Source organism: Oncorhynchus keta, chromosome 4 (genome assembly GCF_023373465.1).
Source record: "Oncorhynchus keta strain PuntledgeMale-10-30-2019 chromosome 4, Oket_V2, whole genome shotgun sequence".
Classification (NCBI taxonomy): Eukaryota; Metazoa; Chordata; class Actinopteri; order Salmoniformes; family Salmonidae; genus Oncorhynchus; species Oncorhynchus keta.
The window spans coordinates 63,245,283-63,271,129 of record NC_068424.1 but is presented as its reverse complement, the minus strand read 5'-3'; the positions used below and the strand labels follow the sequence as shown (position 1 = coordinate 63,271,129).

Sequence of the window (25,847 nt, the reverse complement as noted above, 5' to 3'; positions counted from 1 at the left end):
TACATGTAGATATGGTTAAAGTAACTATGCATATGTGATGAACAGAGAGTAGCAGTAGTGTAAAAGAGGGGGTGGCGGGAAACAATGCAGCCAATGTGCATTGGGCTTTGAGCAGTACAGAAAGTTACACACTATTTGTTGCTCTGTCTTGACGTCATTAGGGATTTCACCAGTCTCCAGGAGCCCAAATGATAGTTTGGTGACTGTAACAGCCCTCCAATAATCTCCCCCAGATGCCGAGTGTGTCTGTATGTGTGTCTGTCTGGAGGCCTGCCGGGAAGGGTCTGGCATAGCCTCATCTAGCACCGGTTTTGACAGAACTACACATATGGCGACGCCTTTGTGTCAATTACCGTCTATGGGGGCTGCTGATAATTAACTAGATGACAGACAAATTAAATAACAATTACCCTGAGAAATTCCATCTCCATTTCAAACTCTTTACCTCAACCTAGCAGCTTCAGTCGGTGAAGAAAGTCTTGGAGACAACATCGGAAACGGTCGCAGACAAGGCCACAACACACTTTCATTTCTGTCTCTTCTTAACGAGCTGCGGCAGAGGAAAACAACACCAATAATCAGATTCTGGGAGCATTAGCGATGATGACTGCTGAGGCTGAATGGTTTCGCTGCTGTGTTATTGCATTTCGTTCTGAATCAACGATACGTCGTTGAGGAGGACTTTGTTCTTCAACCCAGGGTAAAGTTCCTCAGACTTGGAAGAGAGGAGAAGAGGAAATAGAAATTCATAATACCTCTTCACGTGGCGGTGGATCTTTGCTGCTCCGTTGTGGTCCTGTTTCTGCGAGGCCCTTAAAGCTCTCCAAACCATGTACCATGGGAAGACAATAAAGTCGAGTGGCAGTTTGAATTTCCAGATTTGCATTTATTTCCTCTACACAGAATGTTTCCGGAATCTTCTTTTGAATTGGGTTGAAGCATTTTGGAGGATTCTTGAACAGGTTATTTTCTGGTTAACTGGGTTAATAATAGTGTTTTGCACAATAAGATGTGGGTTATAAACTGTGACCAAGCTTGTGCTTGCATTTGCTTTCTTTTTCGCTGCAAGGTGGTTGACATCGGTTATCTGAATCATTTTTTAAATAATTATCTATCAAATATGCCATTTTCCTGAAAGACAATAATTGACTTCTATAATGTCTAATAAGCAGTAAGGAAGCAGTGATCAGCAGCTGCACTACAGAGATGAACACATTGGAGTGACTGTTCAATAATCAATAAGGGTTTCTGCCTGAAAGGTCAAGAGCAAATAATTAGCTGTCTCTATTTTTGTCTGGAAAGTACCAAATGGCACTCTATTCCGTATATTGTGCACTACTTTTAACCAGGGCTCAAAGGGCAATTTGGGACGCATCCTAGGTGTTTATAATGCACCAAAAACCCCGGAACAATTAAAGAAAACACATATTGTTAGTGAGATCTTTGGAAGAACACTGACACCGTTGGAAGCCCCATCATTCGTACACATCACCATACACGTTTGGGGGGGAATGTAATGTCCATTCTATGTGCTGTTTCCCAATTGATGTACGCTATGATCAACAGCCTTCATTATTGAATTATAATGAGGCTACATAACTGGGCCACACTTCTTTTCTATAATTGGGAGAACATTCAGTGGCTAATATAGAAGCAACACACATTTTAATATAACTGTTGCAGACCACACTAGAACTGACAAACTTCACACTATTTATTTCCAACTTGGTTGGTTTCTAGACTTTTGAATCCATGGGGGAAGGGGAGAGATGTCATCATTAGTGGACAGTAGAGCCAGGCCAGTGACGGCTCATGGCTGTTCAGTTCCAGGGCAGTGGTCAGTGTGTGTGTGTCCTGGCCTGGTCATGTGACAGAGTGCCAGCCTGCTCATGTGACAGAGTGCCAGCCTGCTGTCTAAATTAGGGGATCTAATGAGAGCACATCTAATCCCACTCTTTCTCCTCCTCTTTTTGTTCCTCCTCCTCATATTTCTCATCCTCCTCTTTCTCCTCCTTCTCTTCATCTTTCTCCTCCTTCTCTTCATCTTTCTCCTCCTTCTCTTCATCTTTCTCCTCCTTCTCTTCATCTTTCTCCTCCTCTTTCTCTTCTTTCTCTTCCATCTTTCCGAGAAGTTGAAGAAAGGTAGCTATGCTTCATTGAATTTATTCAACTGACCTTTCCATGCACAATTAACATTTAATGGGAAATTAAGATTTTCTCCTCTTCCTCCTGCTCATCTTCCTCACTGTTTGGACCTGTATGATAATTGTAAAGCTCGACTTTGGCTTTCTGAAAGTCAAATTCTATTTAAAAACTGAAGTTACTAGGTTAATCTTATTTATAAATGGTAAATTGCCATGTTTTCCAAGGAAGATGATGCAAACCGACAAAGTCGGAATGAAAGTCTCCATTAATCGCCAGCGTTATTACGTGTTTGAACTGTGGTTCGCTGGAGCTCTTACTGAAGTTGTTCCCATTGAGGTAATGACCTGACCTTTTCCTAATCATCCTCCTACCTGCCGCTTCTCCTCTTTGTATTCCCATAGAAACAGTTAGTGTGCTAATTCCAAGATAAATGTAGATATGCAATGTTTGTCTGAACCATGTCTGTTCCCTGCGGTGACGCTTATCTTGAAAGTACTGAATGTATGCAAAAATATCTCATAACCATCCACGCTCTGATGTACTGTACTGGTGTTTGTATGGAACCTTCCGATAATGATTCGAGCTTGGTGTTGTGTGGATGTTCCCAGTGCTGGGTCTTGATTCTAGCTTGGTTCTGTAGAGTCTTTTGTCTCCAAGCTGCCTGAGTGTTCTCTCAGGTGCATTTTGGTGTCCCTGCGGAGGCGAGCAGGGGGCAAACTGTACTGACAGGAGCTGTGTGTGTATATGCTTTTTGTGTCCGTAGGTGTCCATGAATCTGTGTCCTTTAAAATGTTTAAATCCTTCTAGACTGTAATGTGATTTTTGGATTCAAATAAAGCATTTAAATGTGTCTCTGTGTGTGTTTACAGAACCTGATAAAGAACCTACCAGAGCAGAAGGACCTGAGCGCTCTGGCAGAACTGAAGAATGAGTACGAGGACCTATGTGAGCCTGAACAGTTTGGCATTGTGGTGAGTAGGTCTTACAAAATATACCCTGTTTTACACACACTTACCTACATACCTACAGAGGAAAGGTTTTTCAATTGGTTATTGATAAGGATAGATCCCTCTCTCACTCCCCCTCGCTATCTCTCTCGCTCACCCCCCTCTCTCCCCTTCTCTCACCCTCTCGATATTTCTCTCTCCCCCCTCTATCTCTTTCCCCTCACTCTCACCCACTCTCTCCTTCCCTCGTATTCCAGTGCACCAAACACTACCTACTCTCATAACCACTCCCCTTTCCTCTTTCAATTCTGTTCCCTTTCTTTTTGTCACACAGCAGACCCCCACCCTTTCTTTTCTTGCTACTTCACACACCATTATATGTCTAGCTAGCTCTTCATTAATGAAGGAGGTTAGTGTAGGGCCAAGACAGTAGGGAGGGGACTAGGAAATTAGGAATAGGACCATTGAGAGAGCAATTGGGGAATAGAAAAAGATGGCCTTGAGGCTTTATGCATTATCAGACCTATTCAATATCTTAAAGAGCAAGAACGTTTCATAACAAGTCCGATATGGTGGCCTGATCTTTGACTGACAGAAGCCATGATTTTGATAAATAATAAAGTGTGAAACTTGATTTCAATATAGTAGCTTAATTATGTGTCATTGTGTTGTGAAAGTCACAGTGTCATTCCTGGCCGAAACAAATTCCATATTCTGGCATAAACCGTCAATATTGCCTAGTGATATAATCATAGCCTTGGGCTTTGGATTCTCTGTAATAAAGTTAGTGCACTCTACTTCATAGTGAAGTCAGAACAGCTCAATGTTACACTCCAAGCCACTATAAGTGATTTAGTATGGTTGCCTCAAGTGCTAGCTGTAGTTGATGCTGAGGTTATACTTTAGCCTACAGTTGTATTTTTACGCTTTCTACAGAGTCATGTAGAAGTGAGTCTAAAGTGACTTTATTGTTTTATCTTACAATTACTTTTTTTATACCACATTGATTTATCCAGAGCACATTATCATAGTACATTCCAGAAAACTTTATACATGTATATTTAGCTATATCTTTACATTTTCTTGTCAGTTTTACTCCTCCAGTTCGTTGTCTGAAAGAGATTATTCTCAGTTAACCTAATGGGTTAAAAATAATATGATAACGTTAAATTGGGGTAGACCTGCAAATCAGTTTGTATCCATTCAGTAAAACTGGGTGGTGTCTATGTACCTGTGGCTCTTTGAGGATGTAATGAAGCAAGTTCCCCCATGATATCTATCGTAGAGCAATCGTGGAAATATCGTGGAAATCCTGCTGATGAGGCTACCTCATCAGGACCACCACAACACACAGAGGCTTCTGAGGGAAATAAGTCACTTTCACCCGTCACTGCCGCTAGAGCCACCACTCCCTCTAGAGCCACCGCTCCCGCTAGAGCCGCCGCTTCCGCTAGAGCCGCCGCTCCCTCTAGAACCGCCACTCCCGCTAGAGCCGCCGCTCCCACTAGAGCCGCCTCTCCCGCTAGAGCCACCTCTCCCCCTAGAGCCGCCTCTCCCCCTAGAGCCATCTCTCCCACTAGAGCCGCCTCTCCCGCTAGAGCCGCCTCTCCCGCTAGAGCCGCCTCTCCCGCTAGAGCCGCCTCTCCCCCTAGAGCCGCCGCTCCTGCTAGAGCCGCCGCTCCCTCTAGAGCCGCCGCTCCCCCTAGAGCCGCCGCTCTATATATACTCACAATATGGGGCGGCAGGGTAGCCTAGCTGGCAAGGTACAAATCTGTTGTTCTGCCCCTGAACAGGCAGTTAACCCACTGTTCCTAGGCCGTCATTGTGGCATGTTGGTGGAAGTTGTCGCACCGGCACATCTCTCAACTGCTGACTATACAGACATTTGCATTAGAGCTCTGCAATGCCACATTGGCCACACATTAAACAACATATAACTTATACATACTTAATTAGGACTTCATAGAGCCTTCATAAACCCTACGTAGGCTCGCTAAACTTTTCAAAACCAAATATTGTCATGTTTGTCCTAGATGAGCTCTGTGAAGCTCCTGCGCTCACGCCTCAACGGAATCCTTTTCAAGCTGACCTTCGAGGAGCAGGTGAACAACATCCGTCCGGACATCATGAATGTGACGTTCGCCTGCGAGGAGGTGAAGAAGAGTGACAGCTTCAGCAAGCTGCTGGAGATGGTGTTGCTGGTGGGCAACTACATGAACGCTGGCTCCCGGAATGCCCAGACATTTGGCTTCAACATCAGCTTCCTCTGCAAGGTAGGTACTGCAAGGACTGTATGAGTTCATCCTCACCCTTTTCAGACATTCAGCTTTTTTCTCTCTCTCTGACTCTCTCCCTTTCTCTCTCTCTGATTGTCTCTCTCTGTATCTCTTGCCCTCTTTCTCTCTGTCTCTCTTGCCCTCTCCCTCTTTCTTTCTGTTTCTCTTGCCCTCTCCCTCTTTCTCTCTGTCTCTCTTGCCCTCTCCCTCTTTCTTTCTGTGTCTTTTGCCCTCTCCCTCTTTCTCTCTCTGACTGTCTCACTCTCTTTAACTGTCTCTCTCTCTCTCTCTCTCTCTCTGACTGTCTCTCTCTCTCTGACTGTCTCTCTCTCTCTGACTGTCTCTCTCACTCTGACTGTCTATCTCTTTCTCGCTCTCCCTCTCTCTTTCTCTCAATTCAATTTCAATTCATTTTCAATGTAAGGGCTTTATTGGCATGGGAAACAAATTTTTATATTGCCAAAGCAAGTGAAATAGATAAACAAAATGTAAATACATAAAAAGAAATATACAGTAAACATTACACTCACAATAGTTCCAAAATAATAAATACATTTCATATGTCATATTATGTCTATATGCAGTGCTGTAATGATGTGCAAATAGTTAAAGTACAAAAGGGAAAATAAATAAAACAAATATATACAGGTTGTATTTACAATGGTGTTTGTTCTTCACTTGTTGCCCTTTTATTGTGGCAACATGTCACAGAATTTTGATGCTGTGGTATTTCACCCAATAGATATGGGAGTTGATCAAAATTGGATTTGTTTTCAAATTCTTTGTGCGTCTGTGTAATCTGAGGGAAATATGTGTCTCTAATACGGTGCTGCATTTGGCTGGAGGTTAGGAAGTGCAGCTCAGTTTCCACCTCATTTTGTGGGCAGTGTGCACATAGCCTGTCTTCTCTTTAGAGCCAGGTCTGCCTTTGGCTGCCTTTCTCAATACCAAGGCTATGCTCACTGAGCCTGTACATAGACAGCAGAGCCCCGAGACCAGCTTGCTTAGGGGGCTCTTCTCCAGGTTAATTTCTCTGTTTGTGATGGCTTTGTTTTAGAAGGTTTGAGAATCACTTCCTTTTAGGTAGTTGTAGAATTGAATGACTCTTTTCTGAATTGTGATAATTAGCAGGTATCGGCCTAATTATGCTCTGCATGCATGCATTTGGTGTTTTACATTTTTGCAGAATTCTGCATGTGGAGTCTCAATTTTGTGTTTTCCCTATTTTGTGAATTCTTGGTTGGTGAGAAAACCCCAGACCTCACAACCATAAAGGGCAATGGGTTCTATAACTGATTCAAGTATTTTTAGCCATATCCTAATTGGTATGTCAAATTGTATGTTCCTTTTGATGGCATAGAAGACACTTGTTGCCTTGTCTCTCAGATCGTTCATAGCTTTGTGGAAATTACCTGTGCTCATAGCGCTCATGTTTGGGCCGAGGTACACTACCGTTCAAATGTTTGGGGTTACTTAGATGTCACTTGTTTTTGAAAGAAAATCACATTATTTTCCATTAAAATAACATCAAATTGATCAGAAATACAGTGTAGACATTGTTAATGTTTTAAATGACTAGCACAGCTGTTATGTTAGCACAGCTGAAAACTGTTGTACTGATTAAAGAAGCAATAAAACTGCCTAGAAGGCCAGCCTCCCGGAGTCACCTCTTCACTGTTGACGTTGAGACTGGTGTTTTGCGGGTACTATTTATTGAAGTTGCCAGTTGAGGACTTGTGAGACGTCTGTTTCTCAAACTAGACACTAATGTACTTGTCCTCTTGCTCATTTGTGCACCGAGGCCTCCCACTTGTCTCTCTATTCTGGTTAGAGCCAGTTTGCGCTGTTCTGTGATGGGAGTAGTACACAGCGTTGTAAGAGATCTTCAGTTTCTTGGCAATTTTTCGAATGGAAGGGTCTTCATTTCTCAGAACAAGAATAGACTCACAAGTTACAGAAGAAAGTTATTTTTGTAACTTTATTTCTGGCCATTTTGAGCCAGTAATCGAACTCACAAATGCTGATGCTCCAGATACGCAACTTGTCTAAAGACGGACAGTTTTATTGCTTTTTTAGTCAGAACAACAGATCAATTTGATGTTATTTTAATGGACAAAAATGTTGCTTTTCTTTCAAAAACAAGGACATTTCTAAGTGACCCCAAGCTTTTGAACAGTAGTGCATGTATAGTTTTTTGTGTGCTCTATGGCAACAGTGTCTAGATGGAATTTGTATTTGTGGTCCTAGCAACTGGACATTTTTTATGACACCATTATTTTTGTCTTATTGAGATTTACTGTCAGGGCCCAAGGTCTGGCAGAATCTGTGCAGAAGATCTTGGTGCTGCTCTAAGCCCTCCTTGCTTGGGGACGGAAGCACTAGATCATCAGTAGACATTTGACTTCCGATTCTAGTAGGGTGAGGCCGTGTACTAACCCCTTAGCCCTGTGGAAAGAAATGTATGTTGTTTTATTTTGCCAATGTTAATCGCACGCCTGTTTTTGGATTGTATTTAGTCATATGTTTTTCACCCAACACTGCTTTCCATCAATTTGTATAGCAGGCCATCATGCCAAATTGAGTCAAAATATTTTTGGGGAAATCAACAAAGCATGAGAAGACTTTGCCTTTGTTTTGGTTTGTTTGTTTGTCAATTAGTGTGTGCACGGTGAATATGTGCTCTGTGGTACGGTAATTTGGTAAAAAGCCAATTTGACATTTGCTCAGTACATTGTTTTCACTGAGGAAATGTACGAGTCTGCTGTTAATGATAATGCAGAGGATTTTCCCAAGGTTGCTGTTGCTTCATATCCCACGATAGTTATCGGGGTCAAATTTGTCTCTACTTTTGTGGATTGGGGTGATCAGTCCTTTGTTCCAAATATTGGGGAAGATGCCAGAGTTGAGGATTATGTTAATGACTTTATGTATAGCCAATTGGAATTTGTGGTCTGTATATTTTCTCATTTCATTGAGGATACCATCAACCACAGGCCTTTTTGGGATGGAGGGTTTGTATTTTGTCATGTAGTTCATTCAATGCAATTGGAGAATCCAGTGTCTTCTGGTAGTATGTAATAGTTGATTCTAAGATTTTTTTTCAATCATGTATATGTTTTTGCTGTTTGTTCTTTGTTAAAGAGACAAAACGATTGGAGAAGTGATTTATCCACACATCTCCGTTTTGGATAGATAACTCTTTGTGTTGTTGTTTTCAAATTTTCCCAGAAGTGGTTAGATTCTATGGATTCTTCAATTACATTCAGCTGATTTCTGACGTGCTGTTCCTTCATTTTCCATAGTGTATTTCTGTATTGTTTTAGTGATTCACCATAGTGAAGGCGTAGGCTCAGGTTTTCTAGGTCTCTATGTTTTTGATTTGGATAGGTTTCTCAATTTCTTTCTCAGGTTTTTGCATTCTTCGTCAAACCATTTGTCCTTGTTGTTCATTTTCTTAGGTTGTCTGCTTGGCATTTTTAGATTTGATAGGGAAGCTCAGATGTGTATTATACTGTTTAGGTTTTCTACTGCTAATTTTACATCTTCACTATTACAGTGAAACATTTTTGTCCAAGAAATTGTCTAGAAGGGATTGATTTTGTTGTTGACTGTTTGTTTTTTGGTAGATTTCCACACTACTTCCCTTCCATCAATAGTATTTCTTAATATTATTAATATCCTTTGACTTTCATAACTCATGATTGAGCATATCTTTGTTCAGGTTGAGTAGGATTTTGATGTGATCTGATAGGGGTGTCAGTGGACTGACTGTGAATGCTCTAAGATACATTGGGTTGAGGTCAGTGATAAAGTAGTCTACAGTACTACTGCTAAGAGATGAGCTATAGGTGTACCTACCAAAGGAGTCCACTCAAAGCCTACAATTGACTCTGTACATACCCAGCGTCCGACAGAGCCCTCCACCTCCAAATCAATCCGGCTCCAGAGTACAAGTCTCAGTGTAACACTCATTCCTTCGATGATAAACGCAAATCCGACCATCACCCTGATCAGGCAAAACCACGACTCGTCAGTGAAGAGCAGCGACGTTGCCTGTGATGTCTGGTGAGTACCTACCCGCCTTACAACAGGCCTACAAGCCCCCAGTCCAGCCTCTCTCAGCCTATTGCACACCGTCTGAACACTGATGTAGGGATTGTGCATTCCTGGTGTAACTTGGGCAGTTGTTGTTGCCATCCTGTACCTGTCCCGCAGGTGTGATGTTCGGTTGTACCGATCCTGTGCAGTTGTCGTTACATGTGGCCACTGCGAGGACAATCAGCTGTCCGTCCTGTCTCCCTGTAGCAATGTCTTAGGCGTCTCACAGTACAGATATTGCCATTTATTGCCCTGGCCACATCTGCAGTCCTCATGTCTCCTTGCAGCATGCCTATGGCATCTTTATGCAGATGAGCAGGGACCCTCCTGGGTATCTCTCTTTTGGTGTTTTTCAGAGTCAGTAGAAAGGCCTCTTTAGTGTCCTAAGTTTTCATAACTGTGACCTTAATTGACTACCGTCAGAAAGCTGTTAGTGTCTTAACGACCCGTTCCACAGCTGCATGTTCATTAATTGTTTATGGTTCATTGAACAATCATGGGAAACAGTGTTTAAACCCTTTACAGTGAAGATCTGTGAAGTTATCTTTGAAAGACCGGGTCCTGAAAAAGGGACATTTATTTTTTTGCTGAGTTTAGGTACCACACATGAGTACATTTTTCTCTGTTGAGATCATTTCCTTATTAGTTTCTAGCCAGATGTAAAATGTTCCTGTGTTGACTCATTTAATAGTGGTTTAGGTCTGCTCTATACCAAATTAGCATATCCCCTGAGTCTCTTCCCTATTACATAACCTCGACTTTTATTGGAAAAGGTCTACTTGGTGGATGACAATGTCTCTATTTCCAATTGAATTGATGAAGTCTGGGGTCCTGCTCTTTAGGCAGACCTTGTATATTTCAGGATGGGTAAAAACTTTGTGTTCCATAGTGTTGTGTTTTTTTTTTTGTGATTTGGGCCCGGACCACTCTCTCTCTCTCTCTTGCTTTCTCTGTCTTTCTCTCTGTCTCTGTCTCGCACATTGATGATAGAGTAGAGTGCATGCCAACATCAGACACTTGCGTTGTGTTTTGTGGTGTGTCCTAGCAATACAGAAGTTTCCTAAATTGCTCTTAGGTAGAGAAACACACTGACACAGAAAATAATTCAGAAGTAATGTCCTCCATCCATTCTCAGATGTGCTACTTAATCAATGTTTGTTTTAATTAAAGACATCCAGTATAGCATTGCAACAGTTGTGAAAGACTCAAACTTCTGGCATGTACGTTTGTTTTGTACCGCACACATAGGTCAATCATAAGACCAAGTTAAACTTAATGAATGATAAACTATGGATTTATGAAATAAGTTATTCATGGTACATTTTATTAAACATTCATTTTATTTGAAATGGTTGACATGCATAATAATGAAACTAGTTTTAGAACCATTTTAATCAGCTGGTCACATGCTTCTGATCAAACATGTATTTTAACAACACTTTGGCTTTTTGTGGAGGCTCGTAATCATAGCTTGAACTAATAATACATCTAGAGGGCCCATAAAGAGTAGTACAATGCAGTACATGTGACTGTTAGCATTGAAAACCCAGCATGTGTCTCAAATGACACACTAATTCCTACATAGTGCACTACATTTGATCAAAGCCTTATGGGCCCTGGTCAAAACATGTGCACTATATAGGAAATACGGTGCCATTCGGGATGCACCCCAGCCTCACGTTGGTCTTCCTGCAGGTTGGGTCCGAATCAGAGTGAAGTGTCTGGTGTGATGAGACCGGCCCTAACCCCATGAGGCTGATTGGCCCATTATTGATGGACAGGGAAGAAAATGTCCACATTCTCAACTCGGGTCAATCAACTAAATGGCCCCTGAGTGGTGGGTCCCAGCTACCTAATGGGCTCATCAAGGAGGTTGTGCAGGGGAAAGGCGAGAGCTGACCCTGTCACCTAACCCAGACTATCCCTTCTGTTCCTGGCAAGACTGAGGGACACGGACATGGAGTCCCCCAGGGGCCTATGCTGGAGCCAGTGCAGAATATTGGCTTTGGTTTAGTGGTAAAGGTTGGTTATATGAGTCAGTATAAGGTGTGGGGTGAGGAGAAGGTTAACTCAAGCCATTATTGTGTTGGATGCACTCTACTATGCACCCCCCTCACGACGTGAAGGATTTGTTTGATGAATGAAGGGATTGTGTCTATTCCTCTCGTTTCTCAGACGACAGGGTATCAGTTACATGCAACAGTGATTTATGTGAAGACAACATCTTCTGAAGATGGAGAATCCAGCCTTTCTTCGAAAGGAAGTCGTGAGACAATGGACACGCTCGTTTTGTTTTGTTATTGAAACATATTTACAGTGACGTTGGAAACAGCTGTCGTGTAATTACTCATATTCGTTGAACAGTATTTCAGTTGTGTTTTATCACTGACTTACTTAAAAGAAAACTCTTCAGACATACCATTACTTTAATTGGTTGCCTATTTTAAGTTACTGTATGCAGGCTTTTTCCTTCAGCTTATGTTAAACAAAACAGGTTGTCACTTTAATTCATTTGAGTAATTTGAACGTTTGAATTTAAATGGAAATGTCACGCCCCCTGTGCTATAATGAACCTGTGTCCTTGACAAAGGGAACATTATCGAAAATTACCGTTCGTAAAACATCTGGAAGCTTCCAAAGGTAATACCAACGGCAATTAGCATAAATGTCATTCCCGACGAGATGATACCACAGTTCTATGTGTTTTCATAAAAGATCAGATCAATGGAGATTAACTTTCTTCATGCTTCCTTGATAATCAGACCTTCCTGAACCTGGTCATCTTCTTGCTTGGGACATTGACATCCAGGGTGTTTTCAGATTCAGTTAATTTTGATCTAATTGAGAGAAGAAAGAATAGAATAAATAACAAAAAATAGCGTATGACTTCAGCCTGCACTGCTTTGGATTCCTGGCTCCTTGGCTCCTTGTCATCGACTTCTCACAAAAAGCAACTTCTGTGGAGGAGATTTGACATATTTCAGGAAAGGTAGACTCAGAGGAATGCACACAGAGATTACAGCAACTTCAAATAAAGTGAGGGGGAAAAAATGTGCAGGGAAGCCTTACTGTTCGGTCAGAGCGGCTTTCAAAGCCGTAAGCTAAAAAAAGGGCTTTAAATTAGACAGTAAGTTAATTAACGCAGGATTTTTCTCTCACCTTTTGGGGACCCAGAATATACATAATTCATCTTAATATATAGGCTATAGAGAGGAGTTAGTGGGAGGGTGCTCTCTGAACAACCATGGCTGATATGTCATTATGGTTTAATTATAAGGAGAGTCCTCTGTATTTTATCATCAAGGGTTTATTAAGGGCACTGAATGGAAATAAAAATTATGATTTTGTTTACATTTTGTTTATTTGATGTTATTATGTTGTTTACCAGTACAATGAGCAATGAGAACAGTGATCACTGTTGTTTACCAGTACAATAAGAACATGAATCTGTTGTTTACCAGTACAATAAGAACATGAATCTGTTGTTTACCAGTACAATGAGAACAGTAATCACTGTTGTTTACCAGTACAATGAGAATAGTAATCACTTGTTTACCAGTACAATAAGAACATGAATCTGTTGTTTACCAGTACAATAAGAACATGAATCTGTTGTTTACCAGTACAATGAGAACAGTAATCACTGTTGTTTACCAGTACAATGAGAACAGTAATCACTGTTGTTTACCAGTACAATGAGAACAGTAATCACTGTTGTTTACCAGTACAATGTAAACAGTGATCACTGTTGTTTACCAATTCAATGAGAACAGTAATATATGGTGTTTACCAGTTCAATGACAACAGTAATATGTTGTTTACCAATACAATAAGAACATTAATCTGTGTTGTTTACCAGTACACTACGAACATTAATCTATGTTGTTTACCAGTACACTACGAACATTAATCTATGTCGTTTACCAGTACACTACGAACATTAATCTATGTTGTTTACCAGTACAATACGAACATTAATCTATGTTGTTTACCAGTACACTACGAACATTAATCTATGTTGTTTACCAGTACACTACGAACATTAATCTATGTTGTTTACCAGTACAATACGAACATTAATCTATGTTGTTTACCAGTACACTACGAACATTAATCTATGTTGTTTACCAGTACACTACAAACATTAATCTATGTCGTTTACCAGTACACTACGAACATTAATCTATGTTGTTTACCAGTACACTACGAACATTAATCTATGTTGTTTACCAGTACACTACGAACATTAATCTATGTTGTTTACCAGTACACTACGAACATTAATCTATGTTGTTTACCAGTACACTACGAACATTAATCTATGTTGTTTACCAGTACAATACGAACATTAATCTATGTTGTTTACCAGTACACTACGAACATTAATCTATGTTGTTTACCAGTACAATACGAACATTAATCTATGTTGTTTACCAGTACACTACGAACATTAATCTATGTCGTTTACCAGTACACTACGAACATTAATCTATGTCGTTTACCAGTACACTACGAACATTAATCTATGTTGTTTACCAGTACAATACGAACATTAATCTATGTTGTTTACCAGTACACTACGAACATTAATCTATGTTGTTTACCAGTACAATACGAACATTAATCTATGTTGTTTACCAGTACACTACGAACATTAATCTATGTTGTTTACCAGTACACTACGAACATTAATCTATGTCGTTTACCAGTACACTACGAACATTAATCTATGTTGTTTACCAGTACACTACGAACATTAATCTATGTCGTTTACCAGTACACTACGAACATTAATCTATGTTGTTTACCAGTACACTACGAACATTAATCTATGTTGTTTACCAGTACACTACGAACATTAATCTATGTTGATTACCAGTACAATACGAACATTAATCTGTTGTTTACCAGTACACTACGAACATTAATCTATGTTGATTACCAGTACACTACGAACATTAATCTGTTGTTTACCAGTACACTACGAACATTAATCTATGTTGTTTACCAGTACAATACAAACATTAATCTATGTTGTTTACCAGTACACTACGAACATTAATCACTGTTGTTTACCAGTACAATGACAACATTAATCACTGTTGTTTACCAGTACAATGAGAACAGTAGTATGCAGTTTACCAGTACAATGAGAACAGGAATATGTTGTTTACCAGTACAATGACAACATTAATCTGTGTTGTTTACCAGTACAATACTAACATTAATCTATGTTGTTTACCAGTACACTACGAACATTAATCACTGTTGTTTACCAGTACACTACGAACATTAATCACTGTAGTTTACCAGTTCAATGAAAACAGTAATATGTTGTTTACCAATACAATAAGAACATTAATCTGTGTTGTTTACCAGTACACTACGAACATTAATCTGTTGTTTACCAGTACACTACGAACATTAATCTGTTGTTTACCAGTACACTACGAACATTAATCTATGTTGTTTACCAGTACAATACGAACATTAATCTATGTTGTTTACCAGTACACTACGAACATTAATCACTGTTGTTTACCAGTACAATGACAACATTAATCACTGTTGTTTACCAGTACAATACGAACATTAATCTATGTTGTTTACCAGTAAACTACGGACATTAATCACTGTTGTTTACCAGTACAATGACAACATTAATCACTGTTGTTTACCAGTACAATGAGAACAGTAGTATGTAGTTTACCAGTACAATGACAACAGGAATATGTTGTTTACCAGTACAATGACAACATTAATCTGTGTTGTTTACCAGTACAATATGAACATTAATCTATGTTGTTTACCAGTACACTACGAACATTAATCACTGTTGTTTACCAGTACAATGACAACATTAATCTCTGTTGTTTACCAGTACAATGACAACATTAATCACTGTTGTTTACCAGTACAATGAGAACAGTAGTATGTATTTTACCAGTACAATGAGAACAGTAGTATGTTGTTTACCAGTACAATGAGAAAAGTAATCACTGTTGTTTACCAGTACAATGAGAAAGGTAATCACTGTTGTTTACCAGTACAATGAGAACATTAATCACTGTTGTTTACCAGTACAATGATAAAGGTAATCACTGTTGTTTACCAGTACAATGAGAAAGGTAATCACTGTTGTTGACAAGTACAATGAGAACAGTAATCACTGTTGTGTACCAGTACAATGAGAACATTAATCACTGTTGTTGACCAGTACAATGATAAAGGTAATCACTGTTGTTTACCAGTACAATGAGAAAGGTAATCACTGTTGTTGACAAGTACAATGAGAACAGTAATCACTGTTTTTTTACCAGTACAATGACAACAGTAATCACTGTTGTTTACCTACCAGTACAATGAGAACATTAATCAATGTTGTTTACCAGTACAATGAGAACAGTAATCACTGTTGTTTACCAGTACAATGAGAACAGTAATCACTGTTGTTTACCAGTACAATGAGAACATTAGTTTAGGTTATTTGCCAGTACAATGAGAACAGTAATCACTGTTGTTTACCAGTACACTACGAACATTAATCTATGTTGTTTACCAGTACAATATGAACATTAATCTATGTTGTTTACCAGTACACTACGAACATTAATCACTGTTGTTTACCAGTACAATGACAACATTAATCACTGTTGTTTACCAGTACAATGAGAGCAGTAGTATGCAGTTTACCAGTACAATGAGAACAGGAATATGTTGTTTACCAGTACAATGACAACATTAATCTGTGTTGTTTACCAGTACACTACGAACATTAATCACTGTTGTTTACCAGTACAATGACAACATTAATCACTGTTGTTTACCAGTACAATGAGAACAGTAGTATGCAGTTTACCAGTACAATGAGAACAGGAATATGTTGTTTACCAGTACAATGACAACATTAATCACTGTTGTTTACCAGTACAATGAGAACAGTAGTATGTAGTTTACCAGTACAATGAGAACAGGAATATGTTGTTTACCAGTACAATGACAACATTAATCTGTGTTGTTTACCAGTACAATACGAACATTAATCTATGTTGTTTACCACTACACTACGAACATTAATCACTGTTGTTTACCAGTACAATGACAACATTAATCACTGTTGTTTACCAGTACAATGAGAACAGTAGTATGTAGTTTACCAGTACAATGAGAACAGGAATATGTTGTTTACCAGTACAATGACAACATTAATCTATGTTGTTTACCAGTACAATGACAACATTAATCTCTGTTGTTTACCAGTACAATGAGAACATTAATCTCTGTTGTTTACCAGTACAATGAGAACATTAATCTCTGTTGTTTACCAGTACAATGACAACATTAATCACTGTTGTTTACCAGTACAATGAGAACAGTAGTATGCAGTTTACCAGTACAATGAGAACAGGAATATGTTGTTTACCAGTACAATGACAACATTAATCTGTGTTGTTTACCAGTACACTACGAACATTAATCACTGTTGTTTACCAGTACAATGACAACATTAATCACTGTTGTTTACCAGTACAATGAGAACAGTAGTATGCAGTTTACCAGTACAATGAGAACAGGAATATGTTGTTTACCAGTACAATGACAACATTAATCTGTGTTGTTTACCAGTACAATACGAACATTAATCTATGTTGTTTACCAGTACACTACGAACATTAATCACTGTTGTTTACCAGTACAATGACAACATTAATCACTGTTGTTTACCAGTACAATGAGAACAGTAGTATGTAGTTTACCAGTACAATGAGAACAGGAATATGTTGTTTACCAGTACAATGACAACATTAATCTATGTTGTTTACCAGTACAATGACAACATTAATCTCTGTTGTTTACCAGTACAATGAGAACATTAATCTCTGTTGTTTACCAGTACAATGAGAACATTAATCTCTGTTGTTTACCAGTACAATGACAACAGTAGTATGTAGTTTACCAGTACAATGAGGGCAGTAATATGTTGTTTACCAGTACAATGAGAACAGTAGTATGTAGTTTACCAGTGCAATGAGAACAGGAATATGTTGTTTACCAGTACAACAAAAACATTAATCTATGTTGTTTACCAGTACAATGAGAACAGTAGTATGTAGTTTACCAGTACAATGAGAACAGTAGTATGTAGTTTACCAGTACAATGAGAACAGTAGTATGTAGTTTACCAGTACAATGAGAACAGGAATATTTACCAGTTGTTTTGTTTACCAGTACAATGAGAACATTAATCTATGTTGTTTACCAGTACAATGAGAACATTCATCTCTGTTGTTTACCAGTACAATGAGAACAGTAGTATGTAGTTTACCAGTACAATGAGAACAGGAATATGTTGTTTACCAGTACAATGAGAACATTCATCTCTGTTGTTTACCAGTACAATGAGAACATTCATCTCTGTTGTTTACCAGTACAATGAGAACAGTAGTATGTAGTTTACCAGTACAATGAGAACAGTAGTATGTAGTTTACCAGTACAATGAGAACAGGAATATGTTGTTTACCAGTACAATGAGAACAGGAATATGTTGTTTACCAGTACAATGACAACATTAATCTGTGTTGTTTACCAGTACAATACGAACATTAATCTATGTTGTTTACCAGTACACTACGAACATTAATCACTGTTGTTTACCAGTACAATGACAACATTAATCACTGTTGTTTACCAGTACAATGAGAACAGTAGTATGTAGTTTACCAGTACAATGAGAACAGGAATATGTTGTTTACCAGTACAATGACAACATTAATCTCTGTTGTTTACCAGTACAATGACAACATTAATCTCTGTTGTTTACCAGTACAATGAGAACATTAATCTCTGTTGTTTACCAGTACAATGAGAACAGTAGTATGTAGTTTACCAGTACAATGAGAGCAGTAATATGTTGTTTACCAGTACAATGAGAACAGTAGTATGTAGTTTACCAGTGCAATGAGAACAGGAATATATTGTTTACCAGTACAACAAAAACATTAATCTATGTTGTTTGCCAGTGCAATGAGAACAGTAGTATGTAGTTTACCAGTACAATGAGAACAGTAGTATGTAGTTTACCAGTACAATGAGAACAATAGTATGTAGTTTACCAGTACAATGAGAACAGTAGTATGTAGTTTACCAGTACAATGAGAACAGGAATATGTTGTTTACCAGTACAATGAGAACATTCATCTCTGTTGTTTACCAGTACAATGAGAACATTCATCTCTGTTGTTTACCAGTACAATGAGAACAGTAGTATGTAGTTTACCAGTACAATGAGAACAGGAATATGTTGTTTACCAGTACAATGAGAACATTCATCTCTGTTGTTTACCAGTACAATGAGAACATTCATCTCTGTTGTTTACCAGTACAATGAGAACAATAGTATGTAGTTTACCAGTACAATGGGAACAGTAGTATGTAGTTTACCAGTACAATGAGAACAGGAATATGTTGTTTACCAGTACAATGAGAACATTCATCTCTGTTGTTTACCAGTACAATGAGAACATTCATCTCTGTTGTTTACCAGTACAATGAGAACAGTAGTATGTAGTTTACCAGTACAATGAGAACAGGAATATGTTGTTTACCAGTACAATGAGAACATTCATCTCTGTTGTTTACCAGTACAATGAGAACATTAATCTCTGTTGTTTACCAGTACAATGAGAACAGTAGTATGTAGTTTACCAGTACAATGAGAACAGTAGTATGTAGTTTACCAGTACAATGAAAACAGGAATATGTTGTTTTCCAATACAATGACAACATTAATCTATGTTGTTTACCAATACAGTGACAAGATTAATCTTTGTTGTTTACCAGTGCAATGACAAGATTAATCTTTGTTGTTTACCAGTACAATGACAACATTAATCTATGTTGTTTACCAATACAATGACAAGATTAATCTATGTTGTTTACCAATACAATGACAAGATTAATCTATCTTGTTTACCAATACAATGACACGATTAATCTATCTTGTTTACCAATACAATGACAAGATTAATCTTTGTTGTTTACCAATACAATGACAACATTAATCTATGTTGTTTACCAATACAATGACAACATTAATCTATGTTGTTTACCAATACAATGACAACATTAATCTCTGTTGTTTACCAGTACAATGACAACATTAATCTCTGTTGTTTACCAGTACAATGACAACATTAATCTCTGTTGTTTACCAGTACAATGAGAACAGTAATCCTGTTGTTTACCAGTACAATGACAACATTAATCTATGTTGTTTACCAATACAATGACAACATTAATCTATGTTGTTTACCAATACAATGACAACATTAATCTCTGTTGTTTACCAGTACAATGACAACATTAATCTCTGTTGTTTACCAGTACAATGACAACATTAATCTCTGTTGTTTACCAGTACAATGACAACATTAATCTCTGTTGTTTACCAGTACAATGAGAACATTAATCTCTGTTGTTTACCAGTACAATGAGAAAGGTAATCACTGTTGTTGACAAGTACAATGAGAACAGTAATCACTGTTTTTACCAGTACAATGAGAACAGTAATCACTGTTGTGTACCAGTACAATGAGAACATTAATCTATGTTGTTTTACAGTACAATAAGAACATCAATCTGTTGTTTACCAGTACAATGAGAACATTAATCTATGTTGTTTACCAGTACAATGAGAACATTAATCTATGTTGTTTTACAGTACAATAAGAACATTAATCTATGTTGTTTTACAGTACAATAAGAACATTAATCTATGTTGTTTTACAGTAAAATAAGAACATTCATCTATGTTGTTTACCAGTACAATAAGAACATTAATCTATGTTGTTTTACAGTACAATAAGAACATTCATCTATGTTGTTTTACAGTACAATGAGAACATTAATCTATGTTGTTTACCAGTACAATAAGAACAGTAATCTATGTTGTTTTACAGTACAATAAGAACAGTAATCTATGTTTACCAGTACAATGAGAACATTCATCTATGTTGTTTTACAGTACAATAAGAACAGTAATCTATGTTGTTTACCAGTGCAATGGGAACATTCATCTATTTTGTTTTACAATACAATAAGAACATGAATCTATGTTGTTTACCAGTACAATAAGAACATTAATCTATGTTGTTTTACAGTACAATAAGAACATTCATCTATGTTGTTTACCCGTACAATAAGAACATTAATCTATGTTGTTTTACATTACAATAAGAACATTAATCTATGTTGTTTTACAGTACAATAAGAACATTAATCTATGTTGTTTAAGTACAATAAGAACATTAATCTATGTTGTTTTACAGTACAATAAGAACATTAATCTATGTTGTTTTACAGTCCAATAAGAACATTAATCTCTTGAGATCCAACTAGTACTTCCTCCTGTGATGTTTTAGACATTCTCATCTCAGAATCCTGAGTAGTAAATGATATTCATTGCATTAGCATTTGTCCACCCTCTTTATACCAGATTCTGTAATTTTATTTTAATTTAATTGTAATTCCTCTTATTTTACTTAGCATTCTGATCCAATTCCCATAATTTGACCAAAGACTGACAGAAGATGTTCCTGTAATTTAGAACAATATTTTGGATTGACAGATGTTTCTCACTACATAACATTTCGATTCAGATGTTGCTCTTGGACACATCTACTGTACTATATGCACCATCCTCTATCCACCTGTAATAACCTGGCCATAGCCCGGGGTGTAGCCTGAGGGCTCAATGATTTTCACTTGTCACTCTCCCAAAACAAACCCTGAGCTTAGGCAGTGTGTTGAGGTCTGAGATTGTCGCTGGAGTCCAGGCTCATTGCCACTGGCGCTCAAGAAGGTCCAAAGTGCCAATGGCCATTCAGCCCCACTGCCATGATACCCAGAGCCATTGCTCGATCGCCCACAATGGCACACACACACACACACACACACACACGCGCACGCACGCGCACGCACACGCACACACACGCACACACGCGCACACGCACACACACACACTTGCATACATGAGCATGCACACATGCACGAGCAAGTACACACACAAACACACATACACACACACATCTTCTCTACTCAACCAGGAATAAGCAAATTACATCGGAGCGAACATCCGCGATGTAATACTTTGTCAAAGAGACCCGGGCTGGAGAACTCCTTTGGCGAAAGTTAAATAGAGCAATCAGGGTTTGACAATACTTCTGTTGGCATGAGGGTTCTATATTCCCATTGCTACTTTTGTGTTTTATTATTTAATTGTTCCTTTATTTATATATTTCCCTTCAACATCTTGGCGTATGCCCATTATCATGCAGGCAGCCAATATCTTGCAATATAGAATGAGCACATGCCGGTATACTAACTAGCTAGGGGCTTGGTGGAGTGTTACCTCAAGGCCATATCCTATATCAAACAAACTCCCCTCACATAGAATGTGACTAACACAAGAAAAAATCCCATTTGGCCCATCTGTTTTGTATGGTGAAATTCACGTAAATAAGTATTCATGAATCGGAAGTAATGAAACTAATTGTGACTCTTCATCTTCTATTCCTAATTGCAGGACAAATTTCACCATGTGACTTTGGTGTTCTGTAATAGTATATTGGAAATGACTCGCCAGACCCTGCATAGTTGGAAGTAAAAATGTACTTTGTAAACTTGGCTTCATTAGTTCTTCAAGTTGCCAACACTGCAGGCAATAAGACATATCATGGTCATCCATGTCTCTAGACTTGACTCTGTTTTAACATATCACCATATGGGTGACGCTATTGTCTTGATGCCTCATTTCAAAGTAACTGTTCCGTGTAAGTTATCCCTGCATGAACCCTCTGAAGCTTGCAGAGTGGAACATCATTAAGGGTTTTCCAAAAGGTGTGTATGTATTTGTGTGTGTGTGTGCATGTGTGTTCGTTTGTGTGTGTGTGTGTGTGTCTGTGTGTGTGTTTGTGTGTGTGGTGCGTGAATGGTTCTGTGTGTGTGTGTGTGTGTGTGTGTGTGTGTGTGTGTGTGTGTGTGTGTGTGTGTGTGTGTGTGTGTGTGTGTGTGTGTGTGTGTGTGTGTGTGTGTGTGTGTGTGTGTGTGTGTGTGTGTGTGATAGTAATTCCATTCACTGGGGGAAAGTGGAGGTGAGAGAGACTAAACAAGGCCGGAGGGGGGTGAGAGATTCTCTCTGCTGGAGAAAATAGTGGAACATCATAACACAAAGCAAATTAGATCAATCCATTTTAGAATATGATTAGACACAGAGCTCACATAGCTATTGAGGGGTGTGCCTCAGTAATTCAGACAGAGCTCACATAGCTACTGAGGGGTATGCCTCAGTAATTCAATCTGAGTTCACATACAGTTAAAGTTGGAAGTTTACATACACCTTGTTTAAACTCAGTTTTTCCACAATTTAATCCTAGTAAAAATCCCCTGTTTTAAGTCAGTTAGGATCACCACTTCATTTTATGAATGTGAAATGTCAGAGTAATAGTAGAGTGATCTATGTCAGCTTTTATTTCTTTCATCACGTTCCCAGTGGGTCCAGCTCACATAGCTATTGAGGGGTATGCCTCAGGAATTCAAACAGAGCTCACATAGCTATTGAGGGGTATGCCTCAGGAATTCAAACAGAGCTCACATAGCTATTGAGGGGTATGCCTCAGGAATTCAAACAGAGCTCACATAGCTATTGAGGGGTATGCCTCAGGAATTCAAACAGAGCTCACATAGGTATTGAGGAGTATGCCTCAGGAATTCAAACAGAGCTCACATAGCTATTGAGGGGTATGCCACAGGAATTCAAACAGAGCTCCCACAGCTATTGATGGGTATGCCTCAGGAATTCAAAAAGAGCTCACATAGCTATTGAGGGGTATGCCACAGGAATTCAAACAGAGCTCCCACAGCTATTGATGGGTATGCCTCAGGAATTCAAAAAGAGCTCATATAGCTATTGAGGGGTATGCCTCAGGAATTCAAAAATAGCTCATATAGCTATTGAGGGGTATGCCTCAGGAATTCAAACAGAGCTCACATAGCTATTGAGGGGTATGCCTCAGGAATTCAAACAGAGCTCACATAGCTATTGAGGGGTATGCCTCAGGAATTCAAACAGAGCTCACACAGCTATTGAGGGGTATGCCTCAGGAATTCAAACAGAGCTCATATAGTTTTTGAGGGGTATGCCTCAGGAATTCAAACAAGATCTACCTATATATGGTGGAATAACAAGGGATACTGGTGGTATGTGATGGAGAAGACCTAGACCCTAACCCCTTTCTAAAGTTGGCATAAACCAAATGCTATGCCATATGCATATACCTTATGAATTGTTGTGTGAGTATTTGAGAAGTTTGGTTTGATACTGATACAAATTGCTGTGTTGGATTCATAGAAATATAATTCTTAGAAAGGGTGTCAGTTGGTGGCATAATGGATGGACATTTGAGTGTACCATGCCTAGGTTGACACTATACAGGTAAATACAACGTAATAATTATATATATATTTTTTTTATTTTATTTATTTTTTAAAAATTTTTATTTCACCTTTATTTAACCAGGTAGGGAAGTTGAGAACAAGTTCTCATTTACAATTGTGACCTGGCCAAGATAAAGCAAAGCAGTTCGACACATAGAACAGCACAGAGTTACACATGGAGTAAAACAAACATACAGTCAATAAATAATACAGTAGAAAAATAAGTATATATACAATGTGAGCAAATGAGGTGAGATAAGGGAGGTAAAGGCAAAAAAAAGTCCATGGTGGCGAAGTAAATACAATATAGCAAGTAAAACACTGGAATGGTAGATTTGCAGTGGGAGAATGTGCAAGGTAGAGATAGAAATAATGGGGTGCAAAAGAGCTAAATAAATAAATAAATGCAGTAGGGGGAGAGGTAGTTCTTTGGGCTAAATTATAGGTGGGCTATGTACAGGTGCAGTGATCTGTGAGCTGCTCTGACAGTTGGTGCTTAAAGCTAGTGAGGGAGATAAGTGTTTCCATTTTCATAGATTTTTTTTGTTCGTTCCAGTCATTGGCAGCAGAGAACTGGAAGGAGAGGCGGCCAAAGGAAGAATTGGTTTTGGGGGTGACCAGAGAGATTTTTTTTTTACCTAGCAGGGTTTTGTAGATGACCTGGAGCCAGTGGGTTTGGCGACGAGTATGAAGCGAAGGCCAGCCAACGAGAGCGTTGGTGGTGGGTAGTATATGGGGCTTTGGTGACAAAACGGATGGCACTGTGATAGACTGCATCCAATTTATTGAGTAGGATGTTGGAGGCTATTTTGTAAATGACATCGCCGAAGTCAAGGATTGGTAGGATGGTCAGTTTTACGAGGGTATGTTTGGCAGCATGAGTGAAGGATGCTTTGTTGTGAAATAGGAAGCCAATTCTAGATTTAACTTTGGATTGGAGATGTTTGATGGAAGGAGAGTTTACAGTCTAACCAGACACCTAGGTATTTGTAGTTGTCCACATATTCTAAGTCAGAACCGTGCAGAGTAGTGATGTTGGATGGCGCGTTCGGAAAAAAAACACCTTCATTGGACCAGCATCTTTGCTGAATCTACAGGATTAGCATTTCAAATGTGACCAGCAGTTGGGACATCAATTAATAAAGTGGATGTAGATAATTAGGAAAAAAAAGTAAATTAATAAATGGAAGTTAAACAGTTACTGTATGTGTGTGTTTGCTTAATAGTTAGCTGAAATTCACTACGATTGTGTATTTTCTACTTTGATGGCAAACTTTCTGTACTGCTAACATTCACTTCCTGTCATTTTTGCTTTGGCGCTGATCCAATGACTGTTTATTTTAGCTTCTGCATTGAATTATTTTCTTGTCTTAATTTTCTCTATCTTCAACCTAGACCCATACCAGGAAGTAAAAGCAGGAAGTGTATCCTTCAGTCTGTGCTGTGATTTGTTGAGTAAACAAAACTGAAATGACAAAACAATGCATTATGTTGCATGAGCCACATTAGTTAGCATAATTTCTATGAACATTCTACATTACCATGGCAGCCAGGATCAGTTGGATGCCAAAGAAATACCATAGAAATGATTACTCACAATACCAGGTATTCCCATGAGTTTACCAGTCAAATTGCCACGGTTAGTGCTTCCAAGCCCGCTCTGTTAATTCTATTTATATTGTTGGATCCTCACAATGAAATAAGCAATGATTAATCTATTCATGGGTTACTTCACAATATTGTTTTGAACGTTCATTTTGGACTTATGCCCGACTAAGCATTCTCCTCAATGCATCGTTAATGAGCGCTGATAGAGATTGCATCAAAAGTGCATTACAGTGGCTTGGAAATACCATGACATTCAAAAGGAGGCAAATAATTAGTAGG

The 25,847-nt window shown here is 38.6% G+C and overlaps 1 protein-coding gene across 8 annotated transcripts in view; it reads left to right on the top strand.

Moving 5' to 3' along the window:
* diaph2 (diaphanous-related formin 2) overlaps window positions 1–25,847 on the top strand; it is a 749,871-nt gene that overhangs the window by 438,910 nt on the left and 285,114 nt on the right. For all 8 annotated transcript variants that reach the window (XM_052512438.1, XM_052512437.1, XM_052512441.1 and 5 more), the window contains 2 exons: window positions 3,015–3,116; window positions 5,126–5,365. In XM_052512438.1, coding sequence (XP_052368398.1) covers window positions 3,015–3,116; window positions 5,126–5,365 — 342 coding nt within the window. The remainder of the gene's footprint in view (window positions 1–3,014; window positions 3,117–5,125; window positions 5,366–25,847) is intronic.